Raw genomic sequence first — 17,649 nt, forward strand, 5'->3', positions numbered from 1 at the left:
TAGTTTTCTGTTTAGTCAATGAAAATTCTTTGAATTGTACGTCAGGACTTGTCCTGCTATGTTTTTTTTTAAGATCTGTTCACACATTTTCATGATTTTTGAAGTCAAATTGGAGTAGTGATTTTGGTCACGCCGAAACAGGAAATGGAGCGAAAAAGGGTGTGGTTTTGCGGAGTGAATTTTTTTCGCTCTATTTTTAAAGTAGAGTGCGAAAATGGTGTTTGAACAAAAATTCGGTTTCTCGGTAGTGGTTTTTTGTTCACATGCGGCAATTTCACTCTGATTTTTACTGTTTTTTCGATTTTTTGGATCGGATTTTTTTCTGAACGGTTTTCCCAATTTATTCACAGCTCATTCTAGGCCTAGTTTTTTGTTTTATTTAAACTTTCATTTCTCGCTAGTGGTTTTTTTGTTCATATGCGGCATTTTGACATTTTTTTGTTTTTTTCTTATTTTTGATCTGATTTTTTTTAAAATGGTTTTCTCAATTCACTCATAGTCCATTCCAGGTCTAGTTTTTCTGTTTAGTCAATGAAAATTCTTTGAATTGTACGTCAGGACTTGTCCTGCTATGTTTTTTTTTAAGATCTGTTCACACATTTTCATGATTTTTGAAGTCAAATTGGAGTAGTGATTTTGGTCACGCCGAAACAGGAAATGGAGCGAAAAAGCGAGTGGTTTTGGCGGCGTGAAATTTTTTCGCTCTAATTTTAAAGTAGAGTGAGAATATGGTGTCTGAACAAAAATTCGCTTTATCGGTAGTGATTTTTTGTTAACATGAGGCAATTTCACTTTGATTTTTACTGTTTTTTCGTGTTTTTGGATAGGATTTTTTTCTAAATGATTTTTCGAATCCATTCATAGTCCGTTCTAGTTCTAGTTTTCTGTTTAGTCAATGAAAATTCTTTGAATTGTACGTCAGGACTTGTCCTGCTATGTTTTTTTTTAAGATCTGTTCACACATTTTCATGATTTTTGAAGTCAAATTGGAGTAGTGATTTTGGTCACGCCGAAACAGGAAATGGAGCGAAAAAGGGTGTGGTTTTGCGGAGTGAATTTTTTTCGCTCTATTTTTAAAGTAGAGTGCGAAAATGGTGTTTGAACAAAAATTCGGTTTCTCGGTAGTGGTTTTTTGTTCACATGCGGCAATTTCACTCTGATTTTTACTGTTTTTTCGATTTTTTGGATCGGATTTTTTTCTGAACGGTTTTCCCAATTTATTCACAGCTCATTCTAGGCCTAGTTTTTTGTTTTATTTAAACTTTGATTTCTCGCTAGTGGTTTTTTTGTTCATATGCGGCATTTTGACATTTTTTTGTTTTTTTCTTTTTTTTGATCTGATTTTTTTTAAAATGGTTTTCTCAATTCACTCATAGTCCATTCCAGGTCTAGTTTTTCTGTTTAGTCAATGAAAATTCTTTGAATTGTACGTCAGGACTTGTCCTGCTATGTTTTTTTTAAGATCTGTTCACACATTTTCATGATTTTTGAAGTCAAATTGGAGTAGTGATTTTGGTCACGCCGAAACAGGAAATGGAACGAAAAAGCGAGTGGTTTTGCGGCGTGAAATTTTAAAGTAGAGTGAGAATACGGTGTTTGATCAAAAATTCGCTTTATCGGTAGTGGTTTTTTGTTCACATGCGGCAATTTCACTTTGATTTTTACTGTTTTTTCGATTTTTTGGATCGGATTTTTTTCTAAACAGTTTTCCCAATCCATTCACAGCTCATTCTAGGCCTAGTTTTTTGTTTTAATTAAATTTTCATTTCTCGCTAGTGGTTTTTTTGTTCATATGCGGCATTTTGACATTGATATTGTTTTTTTTTTCTTATTTTTTGATTTGATTTTTTTAAAAATGGTTTTCTTAATTCACTCATAGTCCATTCCAGGTCTAGTTTTTCTGTTTAGTCAATGAAAATTCTTTGAATTGTACGTCAGGACTTGTCCTGCTATGTTTTTTTAAAGATCTGTTCACACATTTTCATGATTTTTGAAGTCAAATTGGAGTAGTGATTTTGGTCACGCCGAAAAAGGAAGTGGAGCGAAAAAGCGAGTCGTTTTGCGGCGTGAATTTTTTTCGCTCTAATTTTAAAGTAGAGTGCGAAAATGGTGTTTGAACAAAAATTCGGTTTCTCGGTAGTGGTTTTTTGTTCACATGCGGCAATTTCACTCTGATTTTTACTGTTTTTTCGATTTTTTGGATCGGATTTTTTTCTGAACGGTTTTCCCAATTTATTCACAGCTCATTCTAGGCCTAGTTTTTTGTTTTATTTAAATTTTCATTTCTCGCTAGTGGTTTTTTTGTTCATATGCGGCATTTTGACATTTTTTGTTTTTTTTCTTATTTTTTGATCTGATTTTTTTAAAAATGGTTCTCTCAATTAGCTCATAGTCCATTCCAGGTCTAGTTTTTCTGTTTAGTCAATGAAAATTCTTTGAATTGTACGTCAGGACTTGTCCTGCTATGTTTTTTTTAAGATCTGTTCACACATTTTCATGATTTTTGAAGTCAAATTGGAGTAGTGATTTTGGTCACGCCGAAACAGGAAATGGAGCGAAAAAGCGAGTGGTTTTGGCGGCGTGAAATTTTTTCGCTCTAATTTTAAAGTAGAGTGAGAATATGGTGTCTGAACAAAAATTCGCTTTATCGGTAGTGATTTTTTGTTAACATGAGGCAATTTCACTTTGATTTTTACTGTTTTTTCGTTTTTTTGGATAGGATTTTTTTCTAAATGATTTTTCCAATCCATTCATAGTCCGTTCTAGTTCTAGTTTTCTGTTTAGTCAATGAAAATTCTTTGAATTGTACGTCAGGACTTGTCCTGCTATGTTTTTTTTTCAAGATCTGTTCACACATTTTCATGATTTTTGAAGTCAAATTGGAGTAGTGATTTTGGTCACGCCGAAACAGGAAATGGAGCGAAAAAGGGTGTGGTTTTGCGGAGTGAATTTTTTTCGCTCTATTTTTAAAGTAGAGTGCGAAAATGGTGTTTGAACAAAAATTCGGTTTCTCGGTAGTGGTTTTTTGTTCACATGCGGCAATTTCACTCTGATTTTTACTGTTTTTTCGATTTTTTGGATCGGATTTTTTTCTAAATGATTTTTCAAATCCATTCATAGTCCGTTCTAGGTCTAGTTTTCTGTTTAGTCAATGAAAATTCTTTGAATTGTACGTCAGGACTTGTCCTGCTATGTTTTTTTTTAAGATCTGTTCACACATTTTCATGATTTTTGAAGTCAAATTGGAGTAGTGATTTTGGTCACGCCGAAACAGGAAATGGAGCGAAAAAGGGTGTGGTTTTGCGGAGTGAATTTTTTTCGCTCTATTTTTAAAGTAGAGTGCGAAAATGGTGTTTGAACAAAAATTCGGTTTCTCGGTAGTGGTTTTTTGTTCACATGCGGCAATTTCACTCTGATTTTTACTGTTTTTTCGATTTTTTGGATCGGATTTTTTTCTAAACGGTTTTCCCAATCCATTCACAGCTCATTCTAGGCCTAGTTTTTTGTTTTAATTAAATTTTCATTTCTCGCTAGTGGTTTTTTTGTTCATATGCGGCATTTTGACATTGTTTTTTTGTTTTTTTTTTCTTATTTTTTGATCTGATTTTTTTTAAATGGTTTTCTCAATGCACTCATAGTCCATTCCAGGTCTAGTTTTTCTGTTTAGTCAATGAAAATTCTTTGAATTGTACGTCAGGACTTGTCTTGCTATGTTTTTTTTAAGATCTGTTCACACATTTTCATGATTTTTGAAGTCAAATTGGAGTAGTGATTTTGGTCACGCCGAAACAGGAAATGGAGCGAAAAAGCGAGTGGTTTTGCGGCGTGAATTTTTTTCGCTCTAATTTTAAAGTAGAGTGAGAAAACGGTGTTTGAACAAAAATTAGGTTTCTCGGTAGTGGTTTTTGTTCACATGCGGAAATTTCACTCTGATTTTTACTGTTTTTTCGATTTTTTGGATCGGATTTATTTCTAAATGGTTTTCCCGATCATTCACAGCTCATTCTAGGCCTAGTTTTTTGTTTGAATTAAATTTTCAATTCTCGCTAGTGGTTTTTTTGTTCACATGCGGCATTTTGACATTGATTTTCTGTTTATTTCTTATTTTTTTGTTCTGATTTTTTTGAAAATGGTTTTCTCAATTCACTCATAGTCCAATCTAGGTCTAGTTTTTCTGTTTAGTCAATGAAAATTCTTTGAATTGTACGTCAGGACTTGTCCTGCTATGTTTTTTACTTCGTCGAATAAAATGTTTCGCTTTTCCTCATTTTGCCGCCTTTTCAACATTTTGCGTGAAATCTTTTTGACTTCTCTAGGATAGTTTCACTCTTCAGTCATTCTGCTAAAGTGATTTTGAACATCAGTTGCTCGGCGAAGCAATTCAATATGAACAGAGTTAGTACAAAAATGGATGTCAGAAATAGAAACGGGATAAACCCATAAAGCCCAATTTTAGATGCCCGCTATTTGAACGTCGTTCCTATAAGTCTTTTTTACCATCTCTAATGCTTATTGTTATTGATAGTAGCCTCTGTAGCCTCTCTCTAAGAAACAGAAGTATGTTCAACTACGAAATGCCATCAAAACAAATCGGAATTAAAAAAATGTTTTTGTACAAAAATCTTTTTTCCATATCTTCTGTTATTTCAATCCCAATCATGCTTATTGGAATCAACGGCGGCTATTTTCCGGCAATCTGCCGGGTATGTTTATAGCTGCTAAGCTGTAAGCTGAGCGAAGCTATATTGCGGTGCTCTTTGTTTTTTTTTTTGTTTCGTCGTCTGACGTTCTTTTTTCGTTTTACATTTGTTCACACAGCAAAGCTGAAGTCAAATTTTCTGAATGACTTCTTCCTCTCACTAACGGCATTTGCGCGCGTGACGTCATTTCTCACTGGCTTTAGCAAAACTTTTTAGGTTATTTGCGTGATTAGATTTTGATCATACGTGACTTACCTCACTCAATAAAATGACTTTTGCACTTTAAAACTTAAGTTTAATTTGAATTTGTTTAAGGTCAAAGGAACTCATTTGTGCAGTAAAGGTCCCTAATAAGAGGCTTCTGTGGAATGAATTTTAACAAGCTTTATTAACTTATCGCTGAATGTTTTTTACCTAGTTTTTTTGAGCGGCGTCGATTTTTTCAATTTAGATCTGTATCTGTTTCTATCTCTATTATATGGCACGCAGGTATCTTTTTTCGCAGCTATTCCGGCAATCTGCCGGCTATGTTCTAAATAAGCAGCCATGAGTATTTTTATTATAGCGCCATGAATATGGCTTATTATAATGAGCCATGAATATTTTGGGTCATTTTTCAAAATTTAAAAATAGTTGCATTTAAGACATTAGTTTCCTTTATCCAAGATTAAAAAATTTCTATAACCACATTTTAAGATTAAAATATGGCCAAGATAAAAAATGTTTATAAGCTGTTTATTATAAACCATATAAAATTGCGGATAAACATTTGGCAGCATACAGCGGTTGTCAACTCATGCCACTAAACAAAAACGCTGGCGTTAGACCAATCGGAGTTGGAGAAGCCTTGCGCCGTATTATTGGAAAGTATTATTGAAGAGCATTGGAAATAACTTGCGATTTACTGGAGGCAATAGGCAGCTGTGCCTAAGCGAAAAGTGTGGAGTTGAATGTTATACATTCAATGCTGTCTGCTTATGATGCTCCCGAAAGTGAAGCAGTACTCACACGCCAGAAATGCATCCTATTGTCTCAATTGACAATTGTCGCATCAAAATAAAAGAATTTGTGCAGCTTTCAGCTGTGTGGCTCAAAATTCATACGCAGCACTAGTCGACTGGTTTTTAGGCGGCACTTGGTTGTAGTCTCAAGAAGACACCAGCCAGATTGATCCCAGATTTATTACTCCCAAAGATTGAATTCATGCGCACCTGGAGCGTAACGCAAAAATGGCACACGGACGATGACAGTGCTGTAGGAAGCTTGGAGAATCTGCTGAAGTTCTTCACGGATTTATCCGATCCTGGTAAGTTTTTGGATACCTAGTAAATGCTCCAAAATGCCAATTGATTGTAAAGGAAGGCGCGAATTCCCGATCTCATAAAATTTTCAGAGGAACTGGTGTCGCTATTGTAGAAAGCTGCCGTGCTTTGGGATAAGTTTTTGGCTAAGAAGATTCGCGTGAATCCTTCCTTGAAAGTACATCGCAATAGTGTTCCAGTCTGCTTCAGAAACTTGGAAAAACTGCAAAAACATCTCAGCAAAACGCCTACTCATGCTCCACGAGAGGTGTTAAGCAAAAATTTGCTTTTCTTCCTCGAACAACTAACGCTCAGAACGTTTTCGTGGACGCAGAGAAAAATGTTCAAAAGTTTTTTTTGCCATTGTTTGTCGACTCCCATCAAGGACAACGCACGCCAGTTGTATTCGCCACCGACCCGGGAGGGTGAACTCAACGCCAGGGAGCCAAAGTAATAGAACACGGGCTACGCCGCGTTGCTCGCTGCTGTCGAGTCTCTTGGAAATTAAGATCTTGCGAATATTCAGAATATATAGGATAGGATTATGCAAGACGAACACCACGCTCAACACCAGCTCCAAAAAAGGATACTCTACACGTTAACTGAAAACAAACGTCACATTTTCGGCTGCGCATGAGAAAAAGAAGCCTCGAAATGGCTCACTGCTTTGCCATTGAAACGGTTTGGTTTTACTTTGAAGAAATCTAAGTCCACGACGGTTTGTGCATTCGGTACAATCTTGTAGCAAAAAATACACCTATCAACTGTCCTTGTGATGGAAAATTCCCACTAACGCGTGCTCTCCATTGCGCAAAGAGAGAATTATACCCATATGCGGCTCAATCAAAATTAGAGACACGTTTGCGACAATAATGCATGACGTTTGCTATGACGGCCAATTTTAGGCATCACTTCAGTTGCTAGAAAACGAAAGCCCCTACAAATCTACCAGCACTGGTGACAACGCTCAACTTGACATCCAAGCTGATGGTCTCTGGGGGTCCAGAGTCTGCAGAACTTTCTTCGACTTGAAATTTTTTAATCTGTTGACCATTCATGCACAAAAGAAGCTAAGGCAGCGTACATATATCACGAGGCAAATACAAATATCTAAAATGTCAAGAACGAAGTTCGGAATTTTAAAAATTTTTCATTTTCCGCTCGTAGTTTCCTACATGGAATGTGCAGGGCCTTCTGCAACACGCACTATAATGCAACTCGCAACAAAAATCCCAAATAAAAGACACATACTTCGACACAATAACATACAATCGGATGAACTAAAGTTCCGCACTTCTACGCAGCTCAGATATCTGTCTAAAAGGTTGCCGTGGTACTAAACGTGTAGCTGAGGTTGATAATAGTTATAGTCTTGTTGTGCTGGAGGGGAGGCTAGCCACCTAATTAGTGTGGTGATATTTCACCCTTTTGACGAGGCTTTTGCATCCTAGCATATTGCTCTAAGCTTAAAATACAATGATTCTTGCGGTAAATTTAAATACTCTGCTTTGCTCTTTCATAGGGGGGTTCACTGTTTCGTCTTCTGGGTGAAACTTACCTTTTTTCCAATTAAATTTGATTAAAGTTTTGTTTTCATCTTTGCAATTTTTTTTGGGTTTTGCATGTATTTGTTGTCAATTTTGTGGTCGTATCAATCAACTTTATTAATGACAGGTGTTATCAGTTGCTAATGAAGCGCAAATAATCAAAATATTTTTTCATTCACAACTAATGCTTTCTATGACTTTGACATGGTTCTCAATAAATGCTAGAGAATTTTTGAACTGCTGCCAGTTTTTTGCTTCATGCTTTTGACCTAATTTACTCTCATTATTGAAATTAGTCGCCGATTAATAGTGATGCATAATTTTTTTCTATTTTTTGACTTGAGCTCATAAGGGTTTTTTACTTTTAAACTATTTGGTTTCAAAAAAATAAGCGCGTTTTTTAGTCTTGCACGGTATTGTTGCTTTACTTGTGCCCTTGCCGCTTAATCTTGTAAATGACAGTCTTCATTGGCTTGATTGGGGAATAATTGTTGTCAGTTAATCAGTGTCAGCTGTCAACTATCTGTGTCATTTACTTAAGTTGCGTTTATTTTTGAGGTTTTTATTGTGTTGAATCGTGCCCTCATTTGTTTTTTGCCATTTTTTTAACCTAATGGAACTGCTATTGGTTTGTTTATGTTCTCTAAAGTTGTATCTTATGCTCTGAAAAACGATAGTAATATGTAATTTTTTTATTTTTTATAATTTGGCGCCACTTGTTTCCATAAACTTTTTTAATTTTCGCTCAAGTTTCTCAGTTTTTGCTCATTTTGAATTGTCTGTTGTTGATTTCCACAATTTTGATGTATTGTGCACTCAATCCAAGTGTCATGTATCAGTTAAGGTTGTTTGTTTTTGTTTTAAATGACCATTATTATATGTAAATCCAGTAGCATGGAATTATTTTGCTCTGAATTATCAAAGTTAAGGGTGGGTAAGTTATCGTCCGCAGGTTAAGTGACGTAAATTCACCCTTCAAATGCACACATTTTTGTACGCTTTTAGACACGGGTCTTGCTTTTGACTAGTCTTTGAAGCTGTCGCTGTTTTGCGTATTTCTAATGGATTACGCAAGCAAAATATATAGCTGAAAATGGACTTGATTTGAAATGGGAGTGCTTTGTTTTTTGATGTTATAGAATTTTAATTAGTTCGAAAATTTTCCTTCTCCTTTGGGGATTGAAGTGCGCTTAATGTTCCAATTGGAGCTATGCTCTCAAAATTATATTTGTTGATAAAAACTGGGGATGTGTATTTTACGGTGAAGTGAGGTTATCATGTAACCATACGGGAAAAATGGAGAGGTTCTTAATCTTTGTTTGAGGAAATTTAATAGATCCGTTCTAATGAGTCTTCCTGCCTTTCCCATGGATAGGGGGGGGGGGGTTAGCTTTGACCATGTGTCTGAATGATTATTGTGACCACAGACGGTCGTTGATGGTTGTTGTACCAAATTATTGAGTTTTAATTAATTTCTTAGGATTAATAATGCAGTTTTTTATGATGTCAGTGAAGGATAATGAGCCTATTGAGGAGTCTTTATACATTATAATGGTAAATCTCTCGGTATTTTTAACGTTCATGTCTTCAGTTGTTTTGCACTGAATGTTAAGCAGAAAATGGTGCTGGAGAGAATGATAGTAATTAATTGCTCTTGAACGCAGTTCATAGCAATTATTGTAAAGGTCTGTGTCTTTTTTTATGCAAATTTTTCGCTTGACAGTTTTGCGCTTTTCTTCTAGAACATTCTTTGACTTCTCAAGTGACTTTTTCGCGCTTTCGTTTTTAATTTTTGAGTGATCTCTATTGCTCTGAAGTAAAGCTAATATAAATTCGGTTGCAGAATAAGTGAGGTATGTGATCTGTAGCGCAGTGGTTAGTAGTTGTGGCTGTGGATCGGGAGGGCAGTGGTTCGAATGCCGGGGGGGGGGGGATTTTTGCACCCATAATTTGATCTAGGCTACAGCCCCTGAATTAAATTGCCTCGCCTGTCGTTCAAGAGCAACTCTTCCGACATTTGTCGGTTTATGTTAATAAATTTTTTCAGAGGTTACCTTATAATATTTTCAACACTATCTACAACTAGCTTTTGTCTACAACTATCCACAATTTATTGTACTTTCTGGAAAAACTTTTGGGCCTAAAATGAATGTTTTAAAGCTCAACCCCGCTCAACACTCCTCCATCCACCTGTCGATTTGAACCCCCTCTCATCCAGCCTTCGCAAACCTACCCCCATCTCTTGACCCCCCCCCCATAGGGTTGACTTCTCCCTCCAACTCTCCGCCACACCCCCACCCCAACTTATGCTAACATCCCTAAGCCCCAGCTGGCTACTACCGAAGCCAACCGCTCGACGGTCGTTTGAGTGCAATTCGCCCGACGTTAGTCGGTTATGTTCATATACATTATTTTGTATATGATTCACTTTGTAGTCTGACTACTGTCAGAACTTCTACATCTATATAAGTCACTCCCGAGTTGGCCGACTACCTTTTTAATTGCTCTTGAACGAAGTTCATGCAATTATTGTAAACGTGTTGGTCTTTTTCATGCAAATTTTTTGCTTGACCTTTTTTGCGCTTTTCTTCTAGAACATTCTTTGACTTTTTCACGCTTTCGTTGGTCATTTTAGAGTAATCTCTATTATTCTCACTCCGAAGTAAAGCTTGTTGCTAATATAAAGTCGGTTGCATCATAGCAACAAGAAGGGGTCTGTGGGCAGTCATAGCCGAGTGGGCAGTGCATCTGGTAATGGATCGGGAGGCCAATGGTTCGAATCCCGGTGTGGGGAAAATGTTTTTTCACCCGCCTGTCGTTCGAAAGCAATTTTTACGACATTAGTTGGTTTATGTTTGGTATAGGGATCGTCTTTTATTTGGCGGGATTTTTTTTAAAAAAAAACATCTTAGCAGATATAACGCAAAACGATAAGATTGTACGGTTTGGCGACAGATATCGGTGCCCGTTCAGGCATAGATGTTGCCTGAAGAAGAGTCAAGTGCATTTTTTTCGTGCTAACGATAAAATGATTGACGTTATTAGATATTATAGTAGATATTCTAGTATATTTTAGATATTCGAATACAAGCGACCGCTTCTAGACAATAATAAGCTAACCCTCACAGATTACGTGTCTCATTTTGGTCAGACCAGTTTGACTTCTTTTCGAGTTAATGTACACTCATATTAACTTTTTTGTGTCATTGATGGTGCTGTCATTCAGAACTGAATGGAAAACTTTATAAAATTACACTTTATGAAATTTTTTGTCTGTTATCTAAAGCCCCTGTCCTTCGAGAGAATTTTACTCTACATAGATAGTCTGTTTTTCCGTAAAAATAATTCAGTGTTCAATGGTCTAAAGGCGTTTTTGAGCACGTGAAAAGTTGTAAAATTCGTCCCTGGCCTTTGATAATTTGTGACCTGTCAGCGAGTCATATCTTTTATCGATTCATATCTTTTCGTCATATTTTTCGTCAAGTATCTTTTCCTATCAAATTTTGTTAGCTGTTCATATATTAGTATGATGTTTGTTTGCAGGCTCTCGTACTTTGAGTTAAATTTGGAGACTTGGCGACAGTTGTGGCGTGTGTTGGAGATGTCTGACATCCTTCTCCTCATCTGTGACGTAAGACACCCAGTGCTACACTTGCCACCCTCACTCTACCGCCACATTACTAAGGTAGATATGGTACTGATCTGTCTTGCCTGTTCTCAGTCTGGTCAACACCGCTGGGAACTTCTAGAGGAACTACTCCCCATCGCAGTTACTCAAACGGCTATTGTTACGTGACGTCGTTTTTACGACTCGAAGACGAGTTGTGGCCATCTTTGCTTTTTTTAAATCGGTAATCAGTCAGTGAAGCAGGATGTAAAAGTCAATGACGCGCGTGAAAAAATTGTTAGGGTCAATCTACTGAAAAGAAGTTGAGAACAGATCGATAGGGTGTTTGTTCATGAATTATTCCGAAAGAGCGAGAAAAATAAATATGCAATAGCTTTTCCGACGTTAAGGTAGTTTTTAATAGCCGCCGTCAGCCTCTCGACGGCGATTATTTAGGCGCTCTCCTTTCTTCTTAATTCGCTTCATCTTTACATCACGTTTTTCGTTTTACATAAGTCACGATTTTCACGTTTGACTTCCGACTTACTTCACTCACTGTTTCAAATGAATGGATTTTAAATCCTTTCACGTATTTAATTACCTAACGTAGTGAATATGGTCAATGTCAAAAGAGCAAAACTAAAAGGGACGGGATAAACATTTGAAGCCGGGTCTTTCCGTCATAATGCATTAGGTTCATCAAAGAGATTCATCAAAGCGAACTTGCATTAGTATTATGCTTAATAGCCTTTAGTTTAGAAGCTGCATTAAGAGTATTTTTAGAATTTAACCGTATATTCGAATTTACACACCAAATAAGATCAGTTTGACAGAAAAATTCTGTCAATTTTTATCTCTTATTTCTGTTTGTTTGTTTCAATCCCAATGTGCATCAAGCGGGTCAACGGCGGCTATTTGCTGGCTTTGTTTACAATTGAAGTCGATTTTATCACAGATGGCCACTTCGACCATCTTGAGTATTTTATTAGACTTTATATAGGGTTCATTAGTGCATCATAGGGTTATTGTTTCATGTTGGTCTATTTTTAATTGCTCTTGAACGAAGTTCATTATTGTAAACGTGTGTGTGTCTTTTCACGACTCGAAGAGGAGCATTGAGATTCTACAGGTTTTTACGACTCGAAGAGGAGTATTGATATTCTCCAGGTTTTTTTTTTAGCAGAAAGCAAGTTTGTTCATGATTTGAATTTTGACTTCTTTCTATTCGAGCTTTTACCTACGTTTTTGATAGTTGACTTCTGTTTTCGAACATTGGACTTTAACAATAGCTTAGTTTTTAATGTATAGCAATTGGTAACAGTCTGTAATTCAAGGTGAAGAGGTCAATTTGAGAAAATTGGTTCCCATTTAACTACCTACCCCCCCAAAAAAAAACTACCCCCCCCCCCCAAAAAAAACTACCCCCCCCCACGTACCTTATCCCCCCAACATACTCATCCCCCCCCAACGAACCCCCAACATACCTACCCCCCACCCCAACCCAACCTACCTACCCCCCCCCCTCCCTCGTACCTACACCCCTCCTCCCCCCTCACCTACCTAACCCCCCCGTACCTACCTACCCCCCCCCCCCGTACCTACCTACCCCCCCGCTACGTACCTACGCCCCACCCCACCTGCCTACACCCCCCACCATCACCTACCTGTGTTTTTTATCGATATTCTGATTTTCGATATTCGATATTTTAATACTAAAAGTCAAGGGAAAGTGCGCAGAAACTGGTGCCATTTTTTACTTAATAGTGGTGTATGTTAACCTCTCATGTGGTTATTTGAAGCCCACTATTGAACTTCTTAGTCCCAGTTAGGCTCCCCCTCCCTCCCTCCCTCCCTCCCTCCCTCCCTCCCTCCCTCCCTCCCTCCCTCCCTCCCTCCCCTCCCCTCCCCTCCCCCCCCCCACTAAAGCAGGCTGCTATTGATTAGACCTCCCAATAGTCGTCCGAGAGCAATTCTTCCGACGTTTAGTCGGTTTTATTTCTCTGTACGGGTTATGTATTCTATTCTAATATTTACAGTTTCCGAGCCTCACCTAAATGTGCCACATGGTTGCGACAAATTAATGGTATCAGCTTCAATTTGCTTTTATTGAAGATATTGGTTAAAGTAAAATTTGCGCCTTCGGCCTTTTATTGGAAGTATTCTTTTGGCGTGTTTGTCAAAAAGCGATGGCTGAATAATTGTTGGCCCAATTTCTAGTGTGAAAATTGAATGGTTGCTTCTTTTTTTCTGCTATTGGTTTGTTTATGTTCTCTAAAGTTGTATCTTATGCTCTGAAAAACGATAGTAATATGTAATTTTTTTATTTTTTATAATTTGGCGCCACTTGTTTCCATAAACTTTTTTAATTTTCGCTCAAGTTTCTCAGTTTTTGCTCATTTTGAATTGTCTGTTGTTGATTTCCACAATTTTGATGTATTGTGCACTCAATCCAAGTGTCATGTATCAGTAAGGTTGTTTGTTTTTGTTTTAAATGACCATTATTATATGTAAATCCAGTAGCATGGAATTATTTTGCTCTGAATTATCAAAGTTAAGGGTGGGTAAGTTATCGTCCGCAGGTTAAGTGACGTAAATTCACCCTTCAAATGCACACATTTTTGTACGCTTTTAGACACGGGTCTTGCTTTTGACTAGTCTTTGAAGCTGTCGCTGTTTTGCGTATTTCTAATGGATTACGCAAGCAAAATATATAGCTGAAAATGGACTTGATTTGAAATGGGAGTGCTTTGTTTTTTGATGTTATAGAATTTTAATTAGTTCGAAAATTTTCCTTCTCCTTTGGGGATTGAAGTGCGCTTAATGTTCCAATTGGAGCTATGCTCTCAAAATTATATTTGTTGATAAAAACTGGGGATGTGTATTTACGGTGAAGTGAGGTTATCATGTAACCATACGGGAAAAATGGAGAGGTTCTTAATCTTTGTTTGAGGAAATTTAATAGATCCGTTCTAATGAGTCTTCCTGCCTTTCCCATGGATAGGGGGGGGGGGTTAGCTTTGACCATGTGTCTGAATGATTATTGTGACCACAGACGGTCGTTGATGGTTGTTGTACCAAATTATTGAGTTTTAATTAATTTCTTAGGATTAATAATGCAGTTTTTTATGATGTCAGTGAAGGATAATGAGCCTATTGAGGAGTCTTTATACATTATAATGGTAAATCTCTCGGTATTTTTAACGTTCATGTCTTCAGTTGTTTTGCACTGAATGTTAAGCAGAAAATGGTGCTGGAGAGAATGATAGTAATTAATTGCTCTTGAACGCAGTTCATAGCAATTATTGTAAAGGTCTGTGTCTTTTTTTATGCAAATTTTTCGCTTGACAGTTTTGCGCTTTTCTTCTAGAACATTCTTTGACTTCTCAAGTGACTTTTTCGCGCTTTCGTTTTTCATTTTTGAGTGATCTCTATTGCTCTGAAGTAAAGCTAATATAAATTCGGTTGCAGAATAAGTGAGGTATGTGATCTGTAGCGCAGTGGTTAGTAGTTGTGGCTGTGGATCGGGAGGGCAGTGGTTCGAATGCCGGGGGGGGGGATTTTTGCACCCATAATTTGATCTAGGCTACAGCCCCTGAATTAAATTGCCTCGCCTGTCGTTCAAGAGCAACTCTTCCGACATTTGTCGGTTTATGTTAATAAATTTTTTCAGAGGTTACCTTATAATATTTTCAACACTATCTACAACTAGCTTTTGTCTACAACTATCCACAATTTATTGTACTTTCTGGGAAAACTTTTGGGCCTAAAATGAATGTTTAAAGCTCAACCCCGCTCAACACTCCTCCATCCACCTGTCGATTTGAACCCCCTCTCATCCAGCCTTCGCAAACCTACCCCCATCTCTTGACCCCCCCCCCCCCCATAGGGTTGACTTCTCCCTCCAACTCTCCGCCACACCCCCACCCCAACTTATGCTAACATCCCTAAGCCCCAGCTGGCTACTACCGAAGCCAACCGCTCGACGGTCGTTTGAGTGCAATTCGCCCGACGTTAGTCGGTTATGTTCATATACATTATTTTGTATATGATTCACTTTGTAGTCTGACTACTGTCAGAACTTCTACATCTATATAAGTCACTCCCGAGTTGGCCGACTACCTTTTTAATTGCTCTTGAACGAAGTTCATGCAATTATTGTAAACGTGTTGGTCTTTTTCATGCAAATTTTTTGCTTGACCTTTTTTGCGCTTTTCTTCTAGAACATTCTTTGACTTTTTCACGCTTTCGTTGGTCATTTTAGAGTAATCTCTATTGTTCTCACTCCGAAGTAAAGCTTGTTGCTAATATAAAGTCGGTTGCATCATAGCAACAAGAAGGGGTCTGTGGGCAGTCATAGCCGAGTGGGCAGTGCATCTGGTAATGGATCGGGAGGCCAATGGTTCGAATCCCGGTGTGGGGAAAATGCTTTTTCACCCGCCTGTCGTTCGAAAGCAATTTTTACGACATTAGTTGGTTTATGTTTGGTATAGGGATCGTCTTTTATTTGGCGGGATTTTTTTTAAAAAAAACATCTTAGCAGATATAACGCAAAACGATAAGATTGTACGGTTTGGCGACAGATATCGGTGCCCGTTCAGGCATAGATGTTGCCTGAAGAAGAGTCAAGTGCATTTTTTTCGTGCTAACGATAAAATGATTGACGTTATTAGATATTATAGTAGATATTCTAGTATATTTTAGATATTCGAATACAAGCGACCGCTTCTAGACAATAATAAGCTAACCCTCACAGATTACGTGTCTCATTTTGGTCAGACCAGTTTGACTTCTTTTCGAGTTAATGTACACTCATATTAACTTTTTTGTGTCATTGATGGTGCTGTCATTCAGAACTGAATGGAAAACTTTATAAAATTACACTTTATGAAATTTTTTGTCTGTTATCTAAAGCCCCTGTCCTTCGAGAGAATTTTACTCTACATAGATAGTCTGTTTTTCCGTAAAAATAATTCAGTGTTCAATGGTCTAAAGGCGTTTTTGAGCACGTGAAAAGTTGTAAAATTCGTCCCTGGCCTTTGATAATTTGTGACCTGTCAGCGAGTCATATCTTTTATCGATTCATATCTTTTCGTCATATTTTTCGTCAAGTATCTTTTCCTATCAAATTTTGTTAGCTGTTCATATATTAGTATGATGTTTGTTTGCAGGCTCTCGTACTTTGAGTTAAATTTGGAGACTTGGCGACAGTTGTGGCGTGTGTTGGAGATGTCTGACATCCTTCTCCTCATCTGTGACGTAAGACACCCAGTGCTACACTTGCCACCCTCACTCTACCGCCACATTACTAAGGTAGATATGGTACTGATCTGTCTTGCCTGTTCTCAGTCTGGTCAACACCGCTGGGAACTTCTAGAGGAACTACTCCCCCATCGCAGTTACTCAAACGGCTATTGTTACGTGACGTCGTTTTTACGACTCGAAGACGAGTTGTGGCCATCTTTGCTTTTTTTAAATCGGTAATCAGTCAGTGAAGCAGGATGTAAAAGTCAATGACGCGCGTGAAAAAATTGTTAGGGTCAATCTACTGAAAAGAAGTTGAGAACAGATCGATAGGGTGTTTGTTCATGAATTATTCCGAAAGAGCGAGAAAAATAAATATGCAATAGCTTTTCCGACGTTAAGGTAGTTTTTAATAGCCGCCGTCAGCCTCTCGACGGCGATTATTTAGGCGCTCTCCTTTCTTCTTAATTCGCTTCATCTTTACATCACGTTTTTCGTTTTACATAAGTCACGATTTTCACGTTTGACTTCCGACTTACTTCACTCACTGTTTCAAATGAATGGATTTTAAATCCTTTCACGTATTTAATTACCTAACGTAGTGAATATGGTCAATGTCAAAAGAGCAAAACTAAAAGGGACGGGATAAACATTTGAAGCCGGGTCTTTCCGTCATAATGCATTAGGTTCATCAAAGAGATTCATCAAAGCGAACTTGCATTAGTATTATGCTTTAATAGCCTTTAGTTTAGAAGCTGCATTAAGAGTATTTTTAGAATTTAACCGTATATTCGAATTTACACACCAAATAAGATCAGTTTGACAGAAAAATTCTGTCAATTTTTATCTCTTATTTCTGTTTGTTTGTTTCAATCCCAATGTGCATCAAGCGGGTCAACGGCGGCTATTTGCTGGCTTTGTTTACAATTGAAGTCGATTTTATCACAGATGGCCACTTCGACCATCTTGAGTATTTTATTAGACTTTATATAGGGTTCATTAGTGCATCATAGGGTTATTGTTTCATGTTGGTCTATTTTTAATTGCTCTTGAACGAAGTTCATTATTGTAAACGTGTGTGTGTCTTTTCACGACTCGAAGAGGAGCATTGAGATTCTACAGGTTTTTACGACTCGAAGAGGAGTATTGATATTCTCCAGGTTTTTTTTTTTAGCAGAAAGCAAGTTTGTTCATGATTTGAATTTTGACTTCTTTCTATTCGAGCTTTTACCACGTTTTTGATAGTTGACTTC

General features: G+C 37.4%; 1 protein-coding gene across 1 annotated transcript in view; it reads left to right on the forward strand.

Annotated features, from left to right (window-relative positions):
* LOC142353305 (guanine nucleotide-binding protein-like 1) overlaps nt 1-17,649 on the forward strand; it is a 70,685-nt gene that overhangs the window by 26,011 nt on the left and 27,025 nt on the right. Inside the window, exon 5 of the mRNA XM_075405536.1 lies at nt 11,092-11,233. Coding sequence (XP_075261651.1) covers nt 11,092-11,233 — 142 coding nt within the window. The remainder of the gene's footprint in view (nt 1-11,091; nt 11,234-17,649) is intronic.

This window comes from Convolutriloba macropyga, chromosome 14, assembly GCF_964194025.1.
Source record: "Convolutriloba macropyga chromosome 14, txConMacr16.3, whole genome shotgun sequence".
In the NCBI taxonomy this organism is placed as follows: Eukaryota; Metazoa; Xenacoelomorpha; order Acoela; family Convolutidae; genus Convolutriloba; species Convolutriloba macropyga.